The sequence below is a fragment of the Cyprinus carpio genome, chromosome A19 (assembly GCF_018340385.1).
Source record: "Cyprinus carpio isolate SPL01 chromosome A19, ASM1834038v1, whole genome shotgun sequence".
Lineage (NCBI taxonomy): Eukaryota > Metazoa > Chordata > Actinopteri > Cypriniformes > Cyprinidae > Cyprinus > Cyprinus carpio.
The window spans coordinates 15,267,444-15,292,201 of NC_056590.1; the positions used below are offsets into that span (position 1 = coordinate 15,267,444).

At 38.5% G+C, this 24,758-nt stretch overlaps 1 protein-coding gene across 1 annotated transcript in view; it reads left to right on the top strand.

Moving 5' to 3' along the window:
- Positions 1-24,758, top strand: part of LOC109093762 (protein Jumonji-like) — a 96,135-nt gene that overhangs the window by 47,985 nt on the left and 23,392 nt on the right. Inside the window, exons 2-4 of the mRNA XM_042776727.1 lie at positions 2,538-2,673; positions 7,682-7,805; positions 23,323-23,492. Coding sequence (XP_042632661.1) covers positions 2,538-2,673; positions 7,682-7,805; positions 23,323-23,492 — 430 coding nt within the window. The remainder of the gene's footprint in view (positions 1-2,537; positions 2,674-7,681; positions 7,806-23,322; positions 23,493-24,758) is intronic.

Genomic DNA, 24,758 nt, shown 5'->3' on the forward strand with positions numbered 1-24,758 from the left:
TGCCGTCTCTTGGCAAAGGACCCAAGCGCGCTGCATTATAGCAATAATATGTAGTTAATTCTCAAAACTGACGCATTGTATCGCTTGCTTATTCTGGTGTATGTGAGAACAGCTCTGTGGTTGAGCTGCGGCTTTGCATGCAGGCTATTTTGAGCTGTGCTCTGTCTGTCTGTGCGTGCGTTCACGTCTGCAGGTGTGTGTGTCTCTAACGAGGTGCTCTGGTGGTTTCACACACCATACGCCCAATCAGCCGCTGTCAGGCTTCTGCAGCGCATCAGTGCGTAGAGCAGTCTCGAGGTGTGTGTGTGTGTGTGTGTGTGTTGACATGTCTGTTGGGAGATCTGATGTTTACCTGTCAGTGTCAGCCCCCGCACAGGAACTCGCACACGCACACACTCCCATGCCTTTTGTTTCCCTAAGCCCCACCTTCTGCTTAACCCCTCAGGAGACAATGCCACCATGCAAACCCTAGCTTCTAATTGGGCAATTCCTCCAGATTTGTCCAGTTTTAGGTCTCAAAATCATTAAATGGACAAAAGTCATGTGTAGCGCAGGAACTTTTACTGTTAGTGATGCTTGAGGAAGTGTTTACTGTTTTAGTAACTTAGTGATAAGGATTTTAATAATTTTGTAACCTTAAGTATTATACTCTGTGAAACAATCATAAATGATACCTCAAACCTTGCAGTTCATTGACTTGATATGTTTTAAAAATTTTTTCGAGAACTCAAAGAGAGAGAGAGAGAGACACAATATTTAGACCTAAAATTCCTTTATCCATTTGTATTACACAATTTTAACATAAACTAAGTGCATACATCTTACATAAATTAAACTGGAAATAAACAGGTATGGTTTCAGCTCTCAAAAATGTCATGATATAATTTATTATGAACTATTTGAATTTATTTAAATAACCGTTCAAATTACAATACAATACTATACAATACTGAATGACTTTACTTGCTTAGAATCAGTATAAATCAATTTATTGTGAAAACAAATACATTCATTCAGTTAAATAGAAAAAGAACATGGTTAAAACACGACTAGCTGTGGAACAAGCATTATTCATGTATGAAATTGAAACAAATTGGATATATCGATGATAAATATAAACTTAGTTATTGTGCATTTAAAACATCCAGTGTGTTGGTACTGTTACAGAAATGTACATGTTTAATTTATGTATGCCTGACAAATATGCATCATGTTAAGTTTATCCGTTTGTTAAAACTGTGGTCGATGTCAAGTCACCTTTATTTGTATTGTGCTTTATACAATACTGGTTGTGTCAAAGCAGCTTTATAGAGTCAAACAGGAAAATAGTTGGAAATGGTTGGAAAGTTTATTTGCAATTCAAATACATTTATATGCAATTCAAATATTTAGGCCCAATGTGCCTTTGGTCCTTCGCAAAGGCTTAGAATCACTTTGAAAACCACCTAGCACTGTGGAGGCAAGTTTTGCACAGGCAAACACCACTTGCGTTTCCAGAACAATTTATTATTATTATTATTATTATTTTCTGGCATTAAAACATCACATGCGGAGATCTCTTTCCAGGATTAAGTTTAGTAACAATTAACCAAGGTTAGACTTTTTTTTTTATCATGTGGCATTGTCTTCTTTTTGACTCTTTTATTCACATGTAGAAGGCTTCATTACTTTGTTACTATTTTTGAGTTTTTGTAGCTGTCTAACGGGTGTGCTTCTCCTTCAGTACAGTAACTGTGAGAAACACAACTCCCCCACCACCACAGCACAGGAATGTCTGTAGTTCCCCTCTCGAGACGAGTGCTCCGAGAGAGAAAGAGAGAGAGAGAGGAAACTGTTATTGTCTGTGTGGGAAATAACATTTTAACTGGCTCTTTGAATGTCAACATAATGCGGTTATTTGCTACCATCAGTGTCTTTAACCTCATCTACAGATGAATTCCACTGATAGAACTTACATACTCGCTGTATTTAAACATGTTTCTTTTTATCTTCTCTTTTTAATTTAATATTTATATTTAAATTGCTTTTGTTTTTGACTAGTGCACTACTACTATTTATTAAAAATGGTTTAATGAATAAAATTAACAACTCCTACAGCACACTTTTGTTATTTATAGAACTCCTGTGAGAACCTGACCTGTGTGGAAAATTATTCTATAGATAGATTCAGAATTGTTATCAAGGACTGTTGTCTGGAAAGGAAACTGTAATTTATTTGGAATGGAAGACCTTGTTTTCTTTGTTCCATTCTTAAAATCTCTCTAAAAGGTGATGCAGTTTTTGAAATAGTCCAAGATCAAACAAGTCATTGATACTAGAGTAGAGGGAAAATGAAGTCATCATGAACCATCACAATAACAGCATTTGATATTTGGCAGGGAAGTGTGTGTTTGTGTGAATTTAAGTGTGATCTCGTTACATGAAAAGTGCTGTAGATTGATTTTATTTGTTTCCTCAAGCAGTTGCATTTAAGTTTGTCAGTGTCTTGAGTGCTGATGAGTTTTCTACAATAGTGCTTATCTGCTTTCTCTTTACAGGATGATAACGATGGGATGCCCTGGTCGGAGGAGCGAGTGGTGCGGAAGGTGCTCTATCTCTCGCTGAAGGAGTTCAAGAGCGCTCAAAAGCGCCAGCTCTGTGACGACCTCAGCAACGGAGGAAAAGGGCCTAATGGTAAGACACACTTTCAGAGTTTTTCATTCTTTTCTTCACAAAGCATTGAAACACTCAGGGTAATAGCTTGGTAAACTGTACACAGGCACGTTTTTGTTCAGTTTTTCACCTGCTGGACAAGTGTGTTACCAGCACTTTTATATAGGGTGACCATATATCCTCTTTTTCCTGAACATGTCTTGGCCAGGATTTCTAAATTGCCTAAAATGTCAAGGATTTAGCTTTGTTTTTCTATTGTTTTCATACTGGCTGAAGGTAATGACTGAAAAATAGTTTGACCGATAGCGTGCCTGCATCGTACATAATCGACCAGTCGTGACATGCCAGAAGTTGGGATCTACAGAGAACAGTCAAAGCAATACAAATATGTGCATATGCAATGTATGAGGACCATAGAGAGAACATCGATAGCAAAACAAAGCCAAAACCCAGACATTGATTTAGCACTTTCTCTTTGAGTACAGTGCAAAGATTGGTTTGATTTGATTTGATCTACTTTTGTTTTGTCAAAGGAAGCTCCTAAGGAAGTTTCCAGTGAGTATATGTGTAAAAGTGCCATATGATCCAGGTTACTTCAGAGCTCTGGAAGTCGTCTGATAGCTGTGTGTCTGACAGTCTGGGACTTCACTTCACACGGCTTCAGAAAGCCAGAGCTTTCACTAAAAAGAGCTCTGAGTCACTACAGGGAACAAAGAACAGGCCTCATACATATGAGTCTGCACAGCCAGACAGAGACGAGGGGGAAAGCCTCCTCTTGATGTGGGCTTTTCCATTTTATCACTCAATTGGGAAACAGAAACGAACATAAAAAAATACAACAGAAATGAGACTATTACCTTTCACCAATTGATAGCTCATGTCAGGAGTGATAGGACGCTTCTCTTTACTTAGTGTAGACTGCATAATTTAATTGATGTGAATGAAACAAGGCTGTGAGAAATAGTCCACTTTGTATACCATAATGTATTAAAATAACAAATTACAGACTAAGTGTCCTGTTACACAAATATTTGAGATCACATAGGTGAAATTGTTGCAAACGCTGTTTCATGTCACTTTTAATGTCCTAGCTCAGGTCTTATTTTAACAACAGTTTGTTGTCTAATGTAAATATTTTTGAAAGACTTTAGATATTTTCAAACTTTGTCTATGTTTCGTCTGCTAAATGATTGATGCCCACGAACAGCATATTAAATGGCCTGTATTCTCTCACAACCTTATTTTGTTTGCAAACAAATTTCTCAACATCAGAGTAGCTGCCATGTGGTCGGCTGGTGACAGGTAATCTCATCCCAGTGACTCTAAAAACAGCAGGAGTTCAAACACAAACCTCTCGCTCCACATATAAACATGCAGCGAGACTCAAGCTGAAGGGGTTTCTGTTGACACTACAGCAGGTGGTTAGATATACACTCTTTGAATAAACTATTAAACTGATGATAAGCTTTTATGACAACAGCCCTTAATCTTGTTTTCTTGTTATTGTATGTGTTACGTTGCGTTGCTACCTCAGGTAACGCTAATCCCTTTGAACACAGGGTGTTTAACGAAGGGTGATGCATGAAGACTTTGTTCACAGATGCAAATGCTCAACAGACACAAGCAAAGCGTGTTTTAACTCGAAAGGATCAGCGTCAGATTTAGGTTCTGTCTGTGTGTTAGCAATCACTGATGATTTTTACTGCTCAAGAGAAATCAGTCAACAACACAAGATGGGAGGAGTTATGGAGCGAGAGCCGCATTAGCAGTTTCTTTTAAAAAAATTATTGGTCTGTATACAAACTTTTTTCTGCTCTATCATCATCTTGTTTTTCATTGTGTCAGCTTTTTTTTCTCCCTTGCTAAACCACTCTTCCAGATTGTGACTTTTTGACAACTGTATATAAGGACAGTGTTATGTTTTTTGGGGGGGGGGGGGGTCGGTTTGGTTTTTCTGCATTTCGTTTTGTATGATTTTTGTTTTGTTTCCATAATCTCAGACCATCTGAAATGAAGCTCATTACAGTCAATGCACAGATCCATGAGTAATGGAGAGGCTGAGGGAACCAAACTCCATGTGGCTGCAGATCACTACTTGGCTGCCCTGCTCCTGAAGCCCATCGTTTCCCAGCTCAGCTGGCAGAGCAGACAAAAGGGGACCGTCAGGGGACGTGTTTTTAGCTTTTGTGTTCCAAACAATGTGGCACTGGCGTCCATTTTGAGGCAGCTTTAAGGGGACAAAAACAGCCTATTTTGGCCAAAGCAACTGCGTCTGCCACCACAGGCCAGACATGCTCTTATTAAAGGAGACGTATGCTTTATGTAACATTTATTTTCGCACAAGAGCCCACTTGCAATATTAGTCAAGCAGTCATAATTTACAAAAATTTCATAGCAGACTGCTTATATAGGGTGACCAAACATGCCATTTTGCCAGGACACGGTCTGGCCAGGATTTCTATATTGCCTAAAATATCCAGGTTTCAGCTTTGGTTTCCTGTTTTCATACTTAATGAAGGTAATGATCGTTTGACCAATAACATGCAGACATTGTACGTAATCGACCAATCGTGGTGCTGAGAAGGTGGGATCTACAGAAAACGGTCAAAACGATGCAAATACGTGTAGATATTAGTGTTGGACTTGAAGCAGCACTGAGCATAACGATTGGGTGTATGACATCAAAGTACCGTGAGAGCGATTCAAAAGCACAAGAAGCCGTCTGCTCTCTAGAGCTCTCACGGTTCTTTGTCATACAACAATTGGTCTGCACAGCGCAAACAAAGCCAAAACATGGATATTTTAGGCAATATAGAAATCCTGGCCAAGACGTGTCCTGGGAAAATGGCACGTTTGGTCACCCTAGCTTACATAAAATGCATATAGCTATCAGCTGTCACTCTATATTTCCTTCTTAGTAAGATGATATTTGAATGCTTACTTTTATGTTCAAAGCCGTGTAGTTTTTGTGGGGGTCAAAATGTAATGCAATGCAATACAGTGAACAAATAAACATTCCTCAAAAGATAGATGATCATATTTGATAGTCATAATTTATCATGAATCTAAAGAAATTGTGTTTGGATAATCAAGTAAAACTTCATTCCAGTAAATCTATTCTTACGTTCTCTTTTCACTATTCCCAGCAAAAAGACGTAAACTACGACCTGAATGGTTTTAGAATAATACTTGTTAATATATATATATATATATATATATATATATATATATATATATATATATATATATATATATATATATATATATATATATATAAACTATCGATCAGACAACAGATTGAGTACAATAAGTATTTGTCATAATTCAGTGTAGATGTGTTTTGTGTTGTTACAATTACACTCTGAGCATCTGATCTGTGATTGGACACTCATATACCATATTTCTCCATTGGTTTGTATTCAGAATTAACTATTGGGTCACACATCATAACACCACACTGCTCAAGTTACATCTCGCTCTCTGTGTAAACCAGGAGGTGAACGCAGCGAGGTGATGGGCTTAGTTAAACATGCATAAATATGATTAGAGGCCCTGAAGGACAGACAGTTGATAAACCCTCACATGCTCTCCCGGCCTGTAGAGAGAGAGAGAAACAGAGTGAGAGAGAGAGAGAGAGACAGGACATTTGGCTCCGCTGGACTCTGACTGTCTTTCACACAGCCACTCAAGTGAGACCAACATATGTAAAAAACGGCGCGGGAAGCGAGCAGCCTGCGTTAAGCTGTTTACATCTGATCCCTCTCCACCCACGTCGGCTTGGCTTGGCCGGCTCTCTCGGGTTTTGGCTTCCCATGTTGTGATGAAGGCAGCGGCTCACGAGCTTGTTTGCTCTTGCAATCGAAGAGTTGTTTTAAATGACCAGTTTTGACTATAGGACACGTTGTTTTCTGCTTTTCTTTTTGGAGTTAAACGGTTCAATTTTCTCAAAGACAATGTTTTGTCCCATGAGAATAGACCTCTTAGGACTTTGCTTGGATGCTTTGAAGTCCAGCCATATTGGTCCGTATATGAGAGAGAAGCATTTTTATAGCTTTTCATGTATGTGTTGGAATGCAGCTTTATTGTAGTCTCTGTTCTGCAGCTGTTTTTGGAGATTTGAGGTCCAGCTCTGGGAGTGTTTGATGATTCTGGATATCCGCTTAATGAATGTTACTAAACACAGAAATTAAATTAGCTGAGCTGTATAAATGCAGATTTAACTCCGTAATTCCGGATGTTCTAGTGTTAACATCCAGAGCTCTTTAGACATTGCGTTACAGGTTTCCTTGTTTTAAATGCTGTTCACACCGGGTGTAACTCACCGGACTGTCCAGAAACCAGAATAAATATCTTTCTTTTAATGCAAAATATTTAATTAATTATTTTCACTTTTCTTTGCTAACTTATTTGGATAACACTTTAGTAGGGACCAATTCTCACTATTAACTAGTTGCTTATTAGCATGCCTATTATTAACATATTGGCCTGTTTATTTTTGTTTTTATAGAACGTATTCTGCATGACCATATTCTACATCCCTAATCCTACTCAATACCTAAACTTAACAACTACCTTACTAAATATTAATAAGCAGCCAATTAGGAATTTATTGAGGCAAAATCATAGTTGATGGTTTGTTAATAGCAGGAATTGGACCTGTTAAAATAAAGTGTGAACCTTATTTGTTGAAATCCCACTTACTGCAGACCAGAGTGTTTCAGTTTAAACTTTTTTAATGTAAAAATTTGCATCAAAACAAAGTCTACCAACAACTAATTCACACTGAATGTTAAGTTTAAGTCGTCACTTTTCAGCCTCCATCTTTCTCTCTCTGTCTATGGTTGCACTTTGAAGTAAACCATCTTTCTTTTTCCATTTGCTCATACTCCATTTCAGTGTTGCATTGCATTATTAAAGCAAAACCACACTGTGGTGATGACATTTCATCTTAAACTTGATTACTTGACATGCTGCATCAGGAGGTTGTTACTGTTTCTCAGGTTTTTGCTGTTTCTATCTTTCTCTACAGCTTCCTTGTCAAACAGGCAGCTGAATGGATGTGTGTCTAAAGGAGGACATAAAGGGGACGGGTCTTGCTCTCAGAGTACAGATGGAAGCAGCGAGTACTCAGAGGACTGCCCAGCCAAAAAGAGGTGAGTGACCCACTCTTGCTCTCTCAGAGGTCAATGTTAAAGAGTTGGTTGGATACCCTGGCGGGTAACTCGAGCTGAGACTGCACTTTCAAAGACAGCTGAAGAAGAGAGTATGAAAACGGATGGCATTATTAGCGTGGTTTTCTCAGACTGAGATGTTTCACTTACTGAATATGTCAGCCTTCCTGTTTTTAATTTCCCCATTTGTTTCTATTTCTGGCTTTATTTAGCAGAAAATGACAGTCAGAATAATAAAAAAAAGCTTAAAAAAAAAAAAACGGTTTCATTAAAAGGAGTCGGAGGACCTTATAACAAGTGGTAATTCTTTGAAATGAATTGCTGTCATGGTTGGTTTTAATTAGTCACTTTAAGACATGCTTAAACATTTTTAATGATTAATTATAAGCAGCAGAGTTAATATGTCCAAGTGCAGTCAGTAATTAACCATTCAGCATCTAATTTCTTAGGATGTTGTAATCTGTGATTTGGAAAAGCTCTGAAGAGAGAGAGAGAGAGGATTCAAGCTGCTTTGAGAAGAAGCATAATAGACAAAATTGTTTTATTTATTTTTTTTTTTGAGCTGTGCCTTTGAGGCCGACGCTGCCTGGAAAATGGTGAGAAAAACCAGTGACGGGTCTTTTTCAATAGAAAAATAATAAACTGCTAATTTCCTCTGCCATACTGAGCTTGTAATACACTTTCGGTGGTCTCTGTTGATTCATATTTTTCATCAAATGTCCTGGTTGGGTTTGGACTCTTGCAAAGCATCCTGTTTTGTATTGTGTGTGATATTTATTGGAATTGTAGGACTCAAAGGAATAGTTCAGCCAAAAGGAAATTTCTCTCATCATTAGAGCATTGTTTTAAATCCATATGGCTTTATTTCTTCTGTGGTACTCTTCTGAGGAGAAATTGAGAATAATATACTGGTTGTTCCTTTCCCTGAATTTACAATGGATGAAGATTGAAGCTTTCAAGTTTCAAAAACGACAAAAAAGCATCATAAAAGTAGTAGACTCTTACACTATTCCAAGTCTTTTGAAGCGATCTGATAGCTTTGTTAGATAAACAGGGCAAACTTTAAGTAATTTTTCTTTAATATCCACCATAGCTCTTATTAGAGTTGGGGTGCTTGGACTCGGACTGCAATTATGAATAAATTAAGACTCAGATGCACTTGGGTGGATTTGAGCTTGACATTGAAATCTTGGACTTTTTATTGAGTACAATTGAATACCTTCAAAAATAAGAAAATACTGTCAAAAATAAGTAACAACATAAAATTAAGACCTTGATAATAAAGGTCTCCCACTTTAACTCAATTGCTTAAAGACTTGAACTCGACACTAGTTCTCTTTATTGCGTTTATGAGAGATGTAGTCATGTCCAATTTGTGAATGGATCAAAGTCGTTTGAGAACATTATGCATTCTATACTTCACAGTCAATCCAGTCCCAAAACGCAATGGAGAAAGTGCAATGAAATAAAATCGTCCGAGATGGCTGATGTAGAAATTTCGACAGTAAATATATTTCATACAATGTTGAAAAGTACTGATAAAAAATTATTAAAAATTATGTATTTTACCTACATGGCAGCTGTCTCAGCGTTAGCCTTATTCTAACTCCCTTTTTTTATGTTGCACTTGGCATTATAACTGGGTATTTGAGCTCTTTGCCGTGTTATTCATTTTTAAGTCACTCATCTCCTATCAAACAGGATTTGACTTTGGTCTGAGTGTATGGCCACTGTCAATGCTCAATCACACATTCATATAGATGGGTGGCATTAGCATTATGGAAGACCTATTCATCAAGCCCGCTGTTTAATGGCACAACTTTCATGGCGTGCCATAAACCCCTTTATAAACAGTTGCGTAGGCCCACTGAAGAGGCTTTTCTTCCTCTGGAGAGTCTGAATTAATCAAGGGAACAAAACAGCTCTGAGCGCAGACGCCGCTGCCCAGCGCCCAACAAACGGCACACAACGCAGCGCTTCCACACCACAGCGGCCAGACCCCAGCAGATGTCCGTTTCAACCCCCTCCTGAAAGAAACATTCACAGAGACCTTCTGTCAAGCCGCAAGCACCTATGGGAGATTGAGAGAGACGGCGTGTGTGTGCAGGCATAAAGCACCTGCTGCTGGTTTACCTGTCACTTAATACCCTCTTATAATCATTAATCGGAGCGATGTCCTGGAGACATCATCATTAGAACAGCTTTACGTGGAGTGAGTGGGAGGTGAAAGAGGCGAGACGGGCAGTGCAGAGATTTAAGTAAGCACAAAGAAGTAGAGAGCAGCAGATGCAGTATAAACGGTAAAGCATTGTGGGCCATTGAGAGCTTTGCTCTGCCTGCACACAAGAGCGGGCTTTTAAAGGGACAGTTCACTCAAAAATAAAAGTTTGCATGTACTCTCCCTCATGTTGATCTAAACCTGCATGACTTCTTTCTTCAAAAAAACAGAAGGATAATTTTTGAAAAATGTCGGAATTTTTTCATGCAATTAGAATGAATTTCAACTTTCAAGCTTCAAAATGACAGAGACACAAAAAAAAAAAAAGATTTCTGTGAGGAACACACAGATGTTACAGTTGTTGTATTCCTCTCTTCCTGTGAGATGTTACTTGGGGAGCTACTTATCAGATCATTGAATCAGTGAGTTGAATTCAAGAAACTCATCATTTTGATTAACGAATGAATCATTCTAACTCAAAATAGTGATTTGTTCACAAACATGACATCATTACTTCTCTTGTGAGCTGAGAAGACCTAGGGCAGAATTTAATTGAATAATATAATAATACAGCTTTTCCTTTAATTAATCACTCCTTTCCCAATATTTGGTGCTCTATTGGATTTTTGCATGTGTTGGAAGTTTGTGTGCTTGGGTGTGTGTGCATGATGGGCAACTTCTTAGGCATCTGCTGCCTGCATAAGATGACAACAAGGCGTCTGATTGAGGCAGTGCCAACATCTCTCACACCTGGCCTACAGTAAAGAAAGACAGAGAAGGAACGGGAGGAGAGACAGACAGAGGCACAGGTGCAGGGGTTGGCCAGGTTGCAGGAGGAGGGATGTGGAAAGCCGTTTGGGAGACGATTGCTGTTTGCATTCCCAGGATTGAGAAATAGAGAGGCCTCCAAGTTCTGCCAAGTGTCAAAATGGCAACTTCCCATTCCTCGATTAAAATCGCAGTTGCCTAGATGTGCTGAATACACACAAAACCCCAGTTAGAAGAGACAAGGGGGGCACCAAACATGGCAGGTGCTGAAGAGGCCTGTCTTTTTAGCTTATATTTGTGTTTACTTGTTTGAGAACTCTTCTTAAAGAGAGGATCGTTCCAATTGTTTGTCTAGTGGCTGTGCAGTTGCTGCCAAACTACTCTTTTGTGTTGGGCCAGTGCCACCTTTACACTATTTCTTTACTCTTGGTGTGTTAAGAAAAAATTCTAGTGTGTTTCTTAAGGCCCTTTCACACTATTTGTGTCAATGTTCACCAGTGCAACTCTATAGACATTAAACTACAGCCTTGCCATGGCAGCACATTGCACCCAGGTTAAGTGTTACAATATAACACTCAAAGGTTTTGTCAAGTTATATGCATGTATTCAAGAAGCCAGTTTCCACCACAGAATAATAAATAAATTATTATGTAAATAAATAATTGTTACTTTTGGTCTCTTAATTCTGTCATTTTTCTTTGCCAGATTTAAACTCAAAACTGTGAGATACAAACTCTGAAAAAAAGGGAGAATTCTGACTTTATATCTCGCAATTTGGACTTTTTTTCCACTTTATGCTTATATTAGTGCTTAAATTGAGAAATATATGAAATACAGTGTTTCTTGAGCAGCAAATCAGCATATTAGAATGATTTCTGACGGATCATGTGACACTGAAAACTGGAGTAATGATGCTAAAAATTCAGCTTTGCCATCACAGGATTTTGGGAGAAGATACTATGCAGAGTATACACATTGCATGCTCCTTTTTTTTCTGTCTCCCATCCACTTTAAAATGCCTCTGTTCATGCAGATATGGCCGATCATGCGTTCAGTACACATAGCTTTATAATAGCTGTATTGATTTTCCTCTAAATCTGCTGGTTGCGCTACATACTATACTACACAATCCACTCTAATGGTACGGCAGATCAATATCTGCGACGAGTGAGGTGATTAAGCATGATTGGAGTGTGACTCATGTTTTTAGAGCCATACGCAGAGATGAATTGAGAGGTATAGCGTGAGAAGACGACTCTCAGGTAGGCCGTTTGGCTCCAAACTCCAGCTGATTCACAGAGCAGGAATGTCCTGTGTTTGAGGACTCAGGTTGAGGTATTTGCACAGCAGACAATCGTGGCTGCCGATTGGCTGAGGCTGGATAAGTAGAAGCAGTGGGCCATAATCTCAAGTGTGTTAGGGCATGTCATTTTAATGTTACTGATAGTTTAAGTGAGATGAATTCACCTCTGCATGTATGCTTTTCTATATATGCTTTTGCGGTCGCTCTGATTGCTGTCTTTTGCCAAGTTGAAAGCTGTGTTGAATGGCAGCCATGCTCCATTAGCTGTGTTTTGGGTTTATTTTGGCAATACCTCTGAGTTATGAACACTGCTCTTAAAGGGATAGTTCATCCAAAAATTAAAATCTAGTCATTTGCTCACCCTCATGTTGTTCCAAACACAAATTATTTTTTCTTCTTCTCTGTAACACAAAAAGATATTTAAAAAGAAATTTATCCGAATGCCTGTGCTGCTCTTATCCAGTCTTCAGAGTCTCATGTTTGTTATTATAAAGAAATGTTTTTTATTCTTATTATTAAGAAGTTAGTAAGAAATGTTTCTTATTATCATTGTTAAAAAACAGTTGTGCTGATTATTATTTGATTATTGTGGAAACCAATCTACATTTTCTTCAGGATTCTTTGAATAGAATTTTGAAGTTTAAAATAACAGTTTTAATTCTAGTTCTTTTGTAGCTTTATCAATGACTTTACTATCGCTTTTCAATTTTATGCATCCTTGATGAATAAAAAATATTAATTCCTTTACCAAAAAAAAAAAAAGCTTTGAGACCTCAGACATTTGAATGGTAGTGTAGGTTGTGTGAGAGTGTGTGTTCCTGCAGCATCTCCTCCAAGTGTGTGTGTGTGCGTCCATGTGCATGTATGTGCACATGCGTGTTTGAATTCTCGGGTTCGTACATAGGTTATTCATCAGGTTAATCCAGAATTCCAAAAATCCATTTGTGATTCCCCACAGTGGTCTGGCTGCAAGTTAGAGATACAGTCTTAGTCTTCATGGACCATATGATGTGTATTGACAACAAACACCGAAAAGTTCAATCTGATTGGCTGACTTTATGCAGATTCCAGGATTCATGTTGCTCAGGTTTTTGTCAGTCTACTGTACAACAAAGTTGTGATCACAAGGTGCCAGGCTGCTGTGATTAGCCAAGAAGAACTAGTCTTAGTTTGAGATACGTCATATTTAGTTTTTTATCCGTGAAGTGCTGTGTCTAGACTGATGCAAACTGACCACACATGTTTGTTTGTTTTTTTTTAAATGTCACACTTTTTATTTTGGTATTGCCTGTACTGAGGTTTGCATCTATCATTTTGTTCTGAATAAAATGCTACCATATCTACCAATTTGCTGCATTTATTGTGGTATAATTAAGATTTATCTATTCTTAAAGAGATAGTTCACTCAAAAATGAAAATTGTCATTATTTACTCCCCCTCATGTTGTTCCTAATTCTGTAGAAAACAAAGGAATATACTTTGAAGAATGTTGGTAAGCAAACAATTTTGGTGACCATTGACTTCCATTGTATAGACAAAAAACCCCACTGAGACAATTATCTAAATGTCTTCTTTTGTGTGCCTCAGAAGAATGAAAGTCATATAGGTTTGGATGGTCATGAGGGTGAGTAAATAAAGACAGATGGTCTCTTTCTGTTTAAGGCGGCAGTTCAAGCCAAACTGGATCAGACTTTATACCAGTAGGCAAAACACTAGAGATGATCCAGCAGAAATCTCTGAGTCTGATTTTGTGCATGAAAAGCTCCTTTCTTCATTTTTTTGTTGTGGGGTTTTATAGGAGCTCTGAGATGTGGAGCAGAGGTGTGTGTGAGTGTTTTGGTGTGTATGTGTGACATCATACATGAGGGATAGACGTAAGTGTTAAAACAGAGGGGAGGGTGGCTTGGGCCCTCAGCGTCTGGCTCGGTGCCAGTCTAGACCACCTGTCTGAGCACAACACGTCTGCTCTATTGTTAAACCACACTGGCTGGGTTAAGTTGCAGCCCTGTATAAAGAGTGACAAACATCTTAAGTGGGTGCACGGGATTTAGACAGGGATTTTTTAGGAGTGCTGGTATCTCTCTCTGTTTCTTTCTTTCCCCTCCACAGCCTCAGCAGCTCACGTTTTCAATTACGCAACAAAACAGCCTTCAGTGGCCTTCAATGAAATCATAAGCGACTGCATTAAGTATGCAGACTGGTGTCCTGTGGGCATCTGTCCAGCAGCAGTTCTGGAAACGCATCATCACGCAGGAACTTTATAGTAACACCTCCCAGAGTGAATGTGAGTGCTGCTTCGGTTATAAATAACTCCAGAAGCCCATAAATCATGTAAACACACTTACCATTGCATTTAAAGCTACGGATTTATAAAATAGGCCTGTAAATAGAAAACACAGTTTATGGCTGAAATGAAAATTCAGGAGTTTCTGGTTTTACACTTAGCTGGGTTTAAATGACAGAATGTATTACTGTTCTTGGTCAAGCGCTGCTCTTTTATATTTACAGTTTGAAATATGATGTTGACTGAGATTTGACTTGGCCTCTGCATGTTTCCAGACAAATCATTGTGAAACGTTTTTTCCAGCCCATTTTATTTCGGTGCTGTGACATGTTCAGAGTGAAACAGATATTCCTGAAACCAAAAAAACCCAAAAGGGTAGGTAGAACAGAAAAATATATGAAATTTAATTTATGATTGAAATGTGCACACAGTAAATTGTTTTTAAATTTTAGTTGTTTTAGTAAAAAATTTTTATGTTGCTTTGGCAGCTAACTGCAATACAATATGTATTTTAAAAGTTTATTTTATATAATTTTTAATTTGACTGTAAAGCTGCCATAGGAAAAAAAAAGTAAATTAAATAAATAAATATATAAAATAAAGGATTATTGACAGCCAATCAGAAAGCATTTGTCAAATGTTCTGGAGCTTTGGAGAGCAGTAATGGGAAGAAGTTAGCAAGGCTTACAGCTGCTTTAAGTTTCTTACTGCCAGGCTAATGTTCTTAGAAGCTGATGTAAAATTAGTGTGGTGCTGAGAGAAGACAGCTGATATCAGGCTTTTAGTGGTTGAATGTTTTGTGGTGCTGCAGTGCACTTAAACTAAAACATGATGGCTTAAAGATGTCTACCTTTATAATTGAATATCTAAGTGTGTTTAGATGCTAAGAGCTTTGTGTTTCAAAAATCCATATTGTTATTCTCCTGAGGTGCATGTTAATGTAATTTTTTTGTGATGAATGTTGGTATTTATAGTTGACCGCTGAGGGGTCAGGTTTGTATTTTTCTCCTCGTGACCTCTGTGACCCCACGTCCTTGGTCACAACTGACTAATGAGCTGATATATGAAGGCAGATCGGTAGGGTGCAAGGTTAAAAGTCAGTCCAATACCAAAATCCAAAAATAAGCTGGATTGTGTTTGCAGGTCCAAAGTTTTTTGTGCATGTCTAAAATAGAGTGCTCCTCAGGTGAAGGACATCAAAATCAATTTTGTTTTTTGTTTGAATGTTGGTAGTTTATTTTCTTTCACTAGACTTTTTACTGGATCTCAGTGTCTCAGATCTCATTATTGTCTCAGAGGAATAAAATGGGAAATATTTGAGATTTAGTTAACATTTACATTACCTTTTAAAAGTTTGGGGTCAGCATGATTTTTTTTACAATTTATTTTTTCTATTTATACTTTTTGGAGTATCGAAAATAACTGTAAAGACCTGTATATTTTTTCTATTAATACTTTTTGGAGTATTTTTGGTGTATGTAAAGTAATTTTTAAGATTTTTTTAAAAAATTTTTATAGAAAATTTTATTATGTAAATTAAAAAATATATATATAATTTTCCACAAAAATATTAAGCTGCAAAAACTGTTTTCATAATTGATAATAATAAATGTTTCTTGAGCATCAAATCAGCCTATTAGAATGAATTCTGAAGGACCATGTGAAACTGTAGACTGGAGTAATGATGCTGAAAATCCAGCACTGCATCACAGGAATAAATTACATTGTAAAATATATTCAAATAGAAAAAGAATTGTAATAATATTTCACAATATTACTGTTTTTACTGTATATTTCTTCAAATAAATCCAGCCTTGGTGCACATAAGAGACTTCTTTCAAAAACATATAATACTGAATGTTCTCTCAAATAAAATTAAATCACCACACTTTGTGTTTTCCACCTCACAGTTTTACTTTCAAATAAAACTGTTACAGATGAGTGATTTAGAAATGCTTTGCAAATTGACTCAATCATTACAAAGAGCTAATTTAAAAGAACAATTCGTTCACAAATATTTACTCAATTTTTTATTGACCATCTAACCCAATCCACGCTTTGTGGTTCTGCTTTGTCACAGTTTTGTAGCGATTATCATTTCAGCACTGTTTATTAGAGCAGGCTCATGAATGACCCAGAATCAGGGATCCCCCTGCGCTCTCTTGGCTGCCGTGGGCTGCTCGGCACATGTGCCGCTGGCTCTTCACCGCGCTCTCAGAGCCAGCTGCTCTGCACTGGCAGAGGCTGCTGGGAGAGTTTATCAGGACCATGTGGCCCATCTGGAGCTGTTTAGCTTTAGCAGAGAGCAAAAAAGGGAGCGGGAGAGAGAGAGTTAGCATGTGTACTAGAAACAGCAAGTCAGCGAGAGAATGAAATATGTTTGACTGAAAAATTGTCAAACAGTCATCATACATTATAAAATATTTTCACCCTTCCCTTCGTTTATATATATATATAGAGAGAGAGAGAGAGAGAGAGAGAGAGAGAGAGAGAGAGAGAGAGAGAGAATAAAAAAAATTTTTTTTTGATTGACAATTGTTTGTGTGTGTTCAATTTTACTGAAGCCTTTATAGAACAGAGCAGCTGGACATGATGGAAGATGGATTTAACGATGATGGGATGTGTACTGAGCAGATTTGAACTATTAGAAACTAAGTAAACTATGTTAGAGATCACAGTCAGTCTACAGTGCTTGTTTAGCTCTAAAAATGCAAGCCAAATAGATGGCATATTACACAAACAGCACAAAGCAGTGTTGCGTATGCTAAGCATTAAGAACGTCTATTTGGCAGTCACAGCATAGCATCACATCATGGTATGGTCATTTTCAGAATATCGAAAGATTATAGGATTTATCAGTAAAGTAAGGCTTAAGATGAGGCCCAAATTACAGTTTTGTCCAAATTAATCTAAATCTAATCTAATCTAAAATGTCTCTCTATGGACTCTGAGTCTGAGATATCATACCAACACATCAAAATATACCTTTACTTACTGTTATTTAGATCATTCTTTTTCTATATATCACCTTGTTGGATCCATGAGGGCTGTGCTTTTCATCCTGTTATCTTAAAGTTGCCTCCATGTTAATACATGCATATGACTGAAAACAGACCGAATGAATCAGTGTTGCACACAAAGGGTTTATACACCCCTCCTCCCCACTCTTCCCTCTTAAAACTCAAACATCTCTGCCCCCGGGGTCTATCAGTGCCTGCCCTCTCTTCACGGCTCCATCCATCTCTCTCCTGCAATCATTCATCTCTTTCTCCCTCCCTGCGAGCTTCTCCCCTGCTCCACTCATCTGATCCGGGGAGAGCTAGAGCCTGCTGTTGAGATTAGGAGTGACTCCAGCCGCTGTGGAATGCTTTGATGCTGTGGGATCTTGAGGGGGGAGGGAAGGTGCTGACATCTGAGGGGTTGTCCCTTTTACCCCTGGCACCGCCAATGTGCTTTTGTTTGTGGAAGCCCCCCAACTTCTCCTGTTTGGCACAATTTGGTGCTCTTTTAGAGGTGAGTCAGCCTTAAAAACAACTGCACACACTAGAATCCCAGAGTGCATGCAGTACCAATTTTACTTGAACTTCATGCTGTATACTCAGGACTGTGGAGAGAGATCACATTACCAAATATTTCACATCACACCAACAGAGATCAAAGAACACAACTGGCCACTCAGAAGAGGCTTGTGTTTAAGATTCTACTGCTGATGCACAAGGGACAGCTTTGGTTATTTAATGTTAGAGGTTGTGACTGCCTCCTGTGATTGGAGGCAGATCAAGTGGAGGAAACTTTGGAAAACTTTTCAACATGCAAATGATTAAACATGAACATGCTTCATGTAATTGCATGCAATGTAAACCAGTAACCATGTGTGTTCCTACATGCCACCATGATATTAGATCTCATCCATATATTTCATTTATAATCATCACATTGTGTCCTTTGATTCCTCACTCCAGCTCACAACAGCTGTTGCATGTAAAGAAATGTAACATAAAGGTTACCAAAGCATTTTGTCACCCCACCTTTCTTAACCTCCTATGAGCCCCAAGGATCCAGTCACTGTTTCCTTTCCAATGGATCAAACCCAACTCCTCTCTCTTGCCGTTGTCCTGAAAGCTAATCAATGATACAGAAGAGCTCCACATGTAACATCAGAGCTTGGTGTTTTTTGAAGGGCGAGGCACAGGGATTAGAGGAGGATGAATTGGGACATCCTGCCATAATACCTCCCTCTGCACCTCCCAGCAGGTGTTCGTCCTTCGCTTTTCCCCCCTTTTTGTTGTTTCACTTGACTGCCCATTCGCTTTTTCACTCCACTTCTCTCTGGCTCTCTCCAGCTGGGCTGATCTACAGGAGGTCTGATTTACTCTGACCCCTTTGTTGTACCTGTATCTTAAGCACCACAGAAGCTGGAGGCAGATGCATTGAAACTTGAGGCAGATACTGTACTTTGACACTGGAAACATCATTTGAATGCAGATACAATAAAAACTTAAGGCAGATTGGATGCAGGTACATTGGACCAAAACTACTGACCCTAGGTCTTCAACCCTGCTCCTGGAGACCCACTTTCCTGCAAAATTTATTTCCAACCTAGTGATCCTTAAGACCTTGGTTAGCTGTTTTAGGTGTGTTTGATTAGAACTGGAGGTAAACTCTGCAGGGCAGTGAGTCTCCAGAAGCAAAGTTGAAGACCTCTGCTGTAGAGTCGGAGGCATAGACCTTGAGAATGGTAGAGTACATTTCAGGCAGTAACTTGAAATCCGAGACTGATTTGGAGGCAGATACCTTGACAACTGTTGACCAACTTGGAAGCATAGGCCTTAAAATCCGTAGACTGATTTTGGAGGCATAGACCTTGAAAACTGTTGACCAACTTGGAGGCATAGAACTTGAAATCTGTAGACTGACTTGGAGGAATAGACCTGGAAAACTAAAGACCAGTTGGTTGGAGGTGGTAACTTGAAATCTGTAGACTGACTTGGAGGCATAGACCTTGAAAACTATAGACCAATCGGTTGGAAGTGGTAACTTGAAGGCTGTAAGCTGATTTGTTGTATAGATACCCTAAACTGTAGGCTGATTTGTAAACAAATGCATTAAACTGGAGGCAAATTTGCAGGTAGATATTTTGAAAACAGTGGCAGAATTTGGAGGGAAAGATACATAGAAGCTAGAGGCGGATTTGGAGGATTACACTTTTACACTGGAGGTGGAAATATTGAAATTCCTGGATGCCTTCTAGTCATTTCTGTTTATACAATTAGAGAGATTAACATAAATGCACCCATTACCCTTTAAAATTGACCTTAGTCACAGGTCTTCATCATGGGTTTTCACCATGAGCTAAATGGTAATAGGATCAGAGCCCTAGTTCCTGGAGTGACCTTACCCCGTTGTGGTTTTTATCAGCTGTAAATTATGCATGAGCTTCTTGTTAAAAGACTAGCATTGTAAGAGAACCCATATCTGTCCCATTAAGGAGTGCACAGGCTGGGAAGCTCCATGGGGCTATTGTGTTGCGGTGTCTCTCGCCCACTGAGGAAGGTTAAGACCAGCGGAACCGGAATGCCCAGATCAGTCATTCTCATGGCCCCTCTTTACCCATCCTGTCTGGAGGATGTGGTTAGATCCCATCTCCACCCTTCATCACTCATGTTGCAATTTACAGACAGCCTCTCTCTGAGAAATACAGAAGGTTCAATATATCATTGTTCCCTGGTTGACAGGAGAGTCTTGAAGTTGAAACAAAGTTTGTTTGGAGCCTGGTTTTATTTGGAGCGCATCATGAATTTGTACAGACACGTTATAATTTGGGACAGCCACAACTCATGCAGATAGTCCTGGGAAAATATGTAGAGCTTGAAAACACTGTAACTCTCTAAAACCTAACAAGTTTATGTGCTGCCTACTTAGGTCACTGCCTTCTAACGAACCTTCACAAGGTGCTGAATTGAAGACTCTACATATGCAATAATGCCTTGTGCCACATGAATAGCATTTGACTCGTATGATTCCAATAAAGTTTGAATTTAGCAAGGAGGCTAGAAAAGTCCAATTTAATGGGATGCTACTATTTTTGTCAAGACTTTTCAGCATTTGAAGAAATACATATATTTGTCTTCATTGAGTTCGGTGCAATGCATTCTGTGATTGTCTCCCAAAAGATTCTCGGTTTCTGTCTTAGAATTTGGCCAAAATTAGGTATCTTAGAAAGTAGAATAATGTTGCTTCCTACCTTTTGGAACAGCATTTGCATTTTGAGTGCCTACAATGCCTTTAAAAGCTGTTTAGGGAACTCGCTAGGTTTTGGAACAGAGCAATCTATTAATGTATTTCGTTTTAAGAGTATAAGAGTCATCAGATGTTATCATAGTCATTCTCTTTTCAAAGAACTCACTCATTTGCATGAAGCCAAACAATATCCCAGGAAATTTTCCCATTCCTGTGTGAACTAAACGTATTGTGTGTCTCCCTCATCTATTTGAGTTTATATCATGTGAGGGTGTTTAGACTATATAGATGTGGTAACAGACATGCATTAAATTTCAAAATGCTCTCTGTATATTGTGTAGTTATTACGGTCATGTCTGCTATCCCAGCATGCACCTCTATCTCTGTCACTGGATGCTTGCATGCCAAACAGTTGGCCATTATACCCTGTAATGAGGAACAGATAGGATAAATTGTCCAATAAAAGCAGGCCGTCTCTGAGATTCAGAGCAGTCTAGACTGACTCGATGAACCGTGACATCCTTCGTTGTTTTACTGGATCTATTTTTTTTCTTGAACAGCTGCATCAGAACAACTATGGTGCTTAGTCGCGTAAATACTTCTAAAGCAGCAGTTTTCAGCTCCTAAAAATATTTAGGTTTCTTATGAAAACCATTGCGAGAAAAAAAAGATTGTTTTCTTTATTTCTCCTGCAAAGTATGAATTCTCCCCTGTACCAATCTAAATGAGGTTACACCTCTGCCTGAAACACTTTAGCAATCAATAAGTAATGGGGCAGCTGGCTGGCTTGTAAGTGCTTTGTTGAATATCTAGCAGCAACGTTTTAAAGGCTAGGGTTTTTACTCTTGTGTTTGTTGGCTGAAATCTCATTCATCTGTCATCTAGTCCTCCAGTGATCTCCAATGTTATGATGAACCTTTTGCATGTGTAATCTCCATTAATTAAAGTCAGTGTTTGGGTGTGGAGCTGCACACCTCATTTGAACAGATGATGCCAGTTTAGAGAGTGATTATGTGTCTTTTTGAAACATAACAAGTTTGTTGTGTTTTATTCTTTTGTACACTTAAATTTTTTCCCCTGTAAATAAACTACAGTTCATTGTAATTTCTTGTTAATATCCAAGTCTGTGAGGATTTTTCTCCCCCTTTGTCTTCTTCCAGACTTCAGCACTTTTAATCGCCAGATCCTCAGCATTCACCATCACAATTTGGTAGTTTTTCATCTATAGCTTTATTCCTGGCATTCGGACCTTTGGGATTACAAAAAGGAGTGTCTTACAATTACTTCAATAATTGCTTCAGTAATGTTTTTTGAACCACAAATTTAAGATTTCAAGCCAGAGTGTCTGTTTTTGCTTGACATCAAATAGATGTGAACAGAAGTTGCAGAGTTTCTCCATTTTTTTTTATTTTTTTTTTGCTGCATAGTGGCGGTGCCTGTGCCATCAGTCACAGCCATGAGAGACTGTAAAAGAAAAAAGAGAGAAACAATCTGTCTGCTGAACACAGCACTGGTGAGAATTGATTAGCGATGCCGTTGCGGATTTGTCAAAGCTGCTGGGGTTTGGCATGCCATCTCAGGCACGGTCCTCTGATTGAATGAGATTAATTTGTAAAGGAGTGAATGATGTTTGTCTTTTACCCATCCCCCTTATTTATTTATTTTTTTACTGTGTGTGAGGAGAACATATTTGGCAGCAAACATCAGGCTTGGACTGATGGGAGTGCGTGTGGGTAAATGCTGCTGAAATGGAAAGTGCGTACACGCGTGCCTCCTCTGGCAGCATGCGGAGGGTGGAGGAGGAATTGAGGCGTACGACTTTCCACTGTTTTTAGTATTCCATGCTGTTTCATGGGGAGAGTTGAACTGAAATGTGGAGTCAGAGATTTAGACGTCTCCAAGAGAAGCTGTGATGAGTGAGTGTGAGAGGCCTTGAAAGTTGGCAATTTGATTTATCCTTAGTAGCATTTATCAGTAATCAGCTGCTGCTCAGAATTTTTCTGAGAATTTTCTCAGAATTGCAAGTCTCATTATTCTACCTTTATATCTTAAAATTCTGGGGTTTTTTTTCTCAGAATTTTTCTCTTTTTATTGATTGATTTATTCCATAGTGGAAAGGGACATCCATACCTGACAGACAGAAGAGGTCCATTATAAAAAATATTCTTGTATAAGGTTTCTTAGCTGTTTCCCTTCTTGGAAACATTGTTAGATTTTTATGAAAACTTTAAATAAATAAATAAATAAATGATGCACCATCGAAACCTTAAGGCCACCTTTCCATATTTTACCCATTTTCACAGTTTTTCATCAGTTTAACTAGGTTAAACATGGGTGAATGTCTCTGAATTTGTAGCCTGTATTGTTCCAGTCCTCAAGACAGTTAACAGCATTTGGATAACTATCAGAAGTAGCAGCTCTTGTGTGCTAATCAGACCAAAAACGTGTTTGAATGGGTTCCAGATCGACTGAATTAGTCATGGCAACAGCAAGCCCCGAGTGGAGTTTTACCATCACAAGAGCAAATGCGTTAAGATGAATTTATTGCTCTGGGCAGCATTATCCGAGTCCCAGTGCCAAGTGGGGATTTTCAGAAGAAAAGTTTTTCTAATGTGCCCATAAACTCTCCATTATATGATGGAACACAAGCATATTTAAAATCTATTGTTTCCATTCTCTCTCTTAGGCCCAGACTGCATGCACAGAGGAAGTTTGCTCAGTCTCAACCCAACTCTCCCAGCACCACGCCGGTGAAGATGTCTGACCCTTCTCGGCCCATGCCGCTCACACATATCACATTCCTCTCCAGACGCAAGCCCAAGACAGAAGACTTCCTCACATTCATATGTCTTCGAGGTATTGCCTCATTTTTCAATGTCTCTCCTTCCTCGCCTACAGATTTGTTATAGTTTTGACCCTTTTTATTTATTTATTTATTTATTTATTTTTAAAAAGAAGTTATACTTGGTTTTAATGGTGCATGCATTTATTTTTTGTTCTTGTTCCAGGATAATTTTAGTAATTTCTTCTAATATAGCAACACAATATGTACTGACTACGATGCATTATTAGAAACTGCACCATTACAAACAAAATAATACAATCAAAGTTGAAGAATTAACATGGTGCACTGCAGTCCTTGCGGGCAATTAAATGTGCTATAAATGTGTGATTGCCGCTACATTTAGCAGTAAATTGTAACTACCATCATTATAGGGTTTCCAGCAGCATGGACAGAATCCACTCTAAGGAGCAACTAGTCACTGAATTTGCCAAGTTTACAGCATGACTAATTGGAAAATATTCAGGAGTTATTTTTGAGGCTGTTTAGACCCTATACAGTTCAGATCAACTAAACAAGACTAATGTGTTTTGTGTTGGCTTTGCAGCGTTTCACAAAGTGAGCTGAGCCATTATATGCTGTAACCAATATTCTTTTTGCAGTTAATTATTCTTGTTTCATCAGTGTTAGATTTACTTGCCCCCTGAACATCACATGTCATAGTCATAATTCAGGTTTGGGAAATTAATTAAATCAGACGACTCAGCATTGACTAAAAATATGAAGTAGTATTTTTGTTTATTTTATTTATTCTTTCACCTTTTGTTCATTTGTTTGCTTTTTGTTTGTGTCATTTTGTGAACTTCAGTTTTTAGTTTAGTTATAAAAACTGATAACTTATTTTTGTTTTTGTAATGATAATAACCTTTCATACAGCCTTCGCCTGACACCTCTGTCCTGCTCACCTGGTGTCCAGGTAAATGATCTAAACCACAGCACCGTTGTCTGGTGTTATGGCAGAGGTGGAGGTGGCCTTCATGGCACCTGAACTCCAGTGCACTTACTGAACAAACATTGACTTTCAAAGTTAGGAGGTATCACACCAGCCGTTTCATGTTGAATAATGAAGGTGTTATCAGCCTGAAGTGCCACGGACACACACTTCAACAAACACACCCACCTCTCATGAACCAGGCTATGCCTTTCACATGGGATTTATGGGTACCTCCTACTTTCAAGGTTAGTACACAGTGTTTCTATAGAGTGAAGCTTAAATATTTAACCACAGAACAGTTAAAACTAAAGTCTTCAGGGTAACATGGAGCCTCACTGCCAATTCA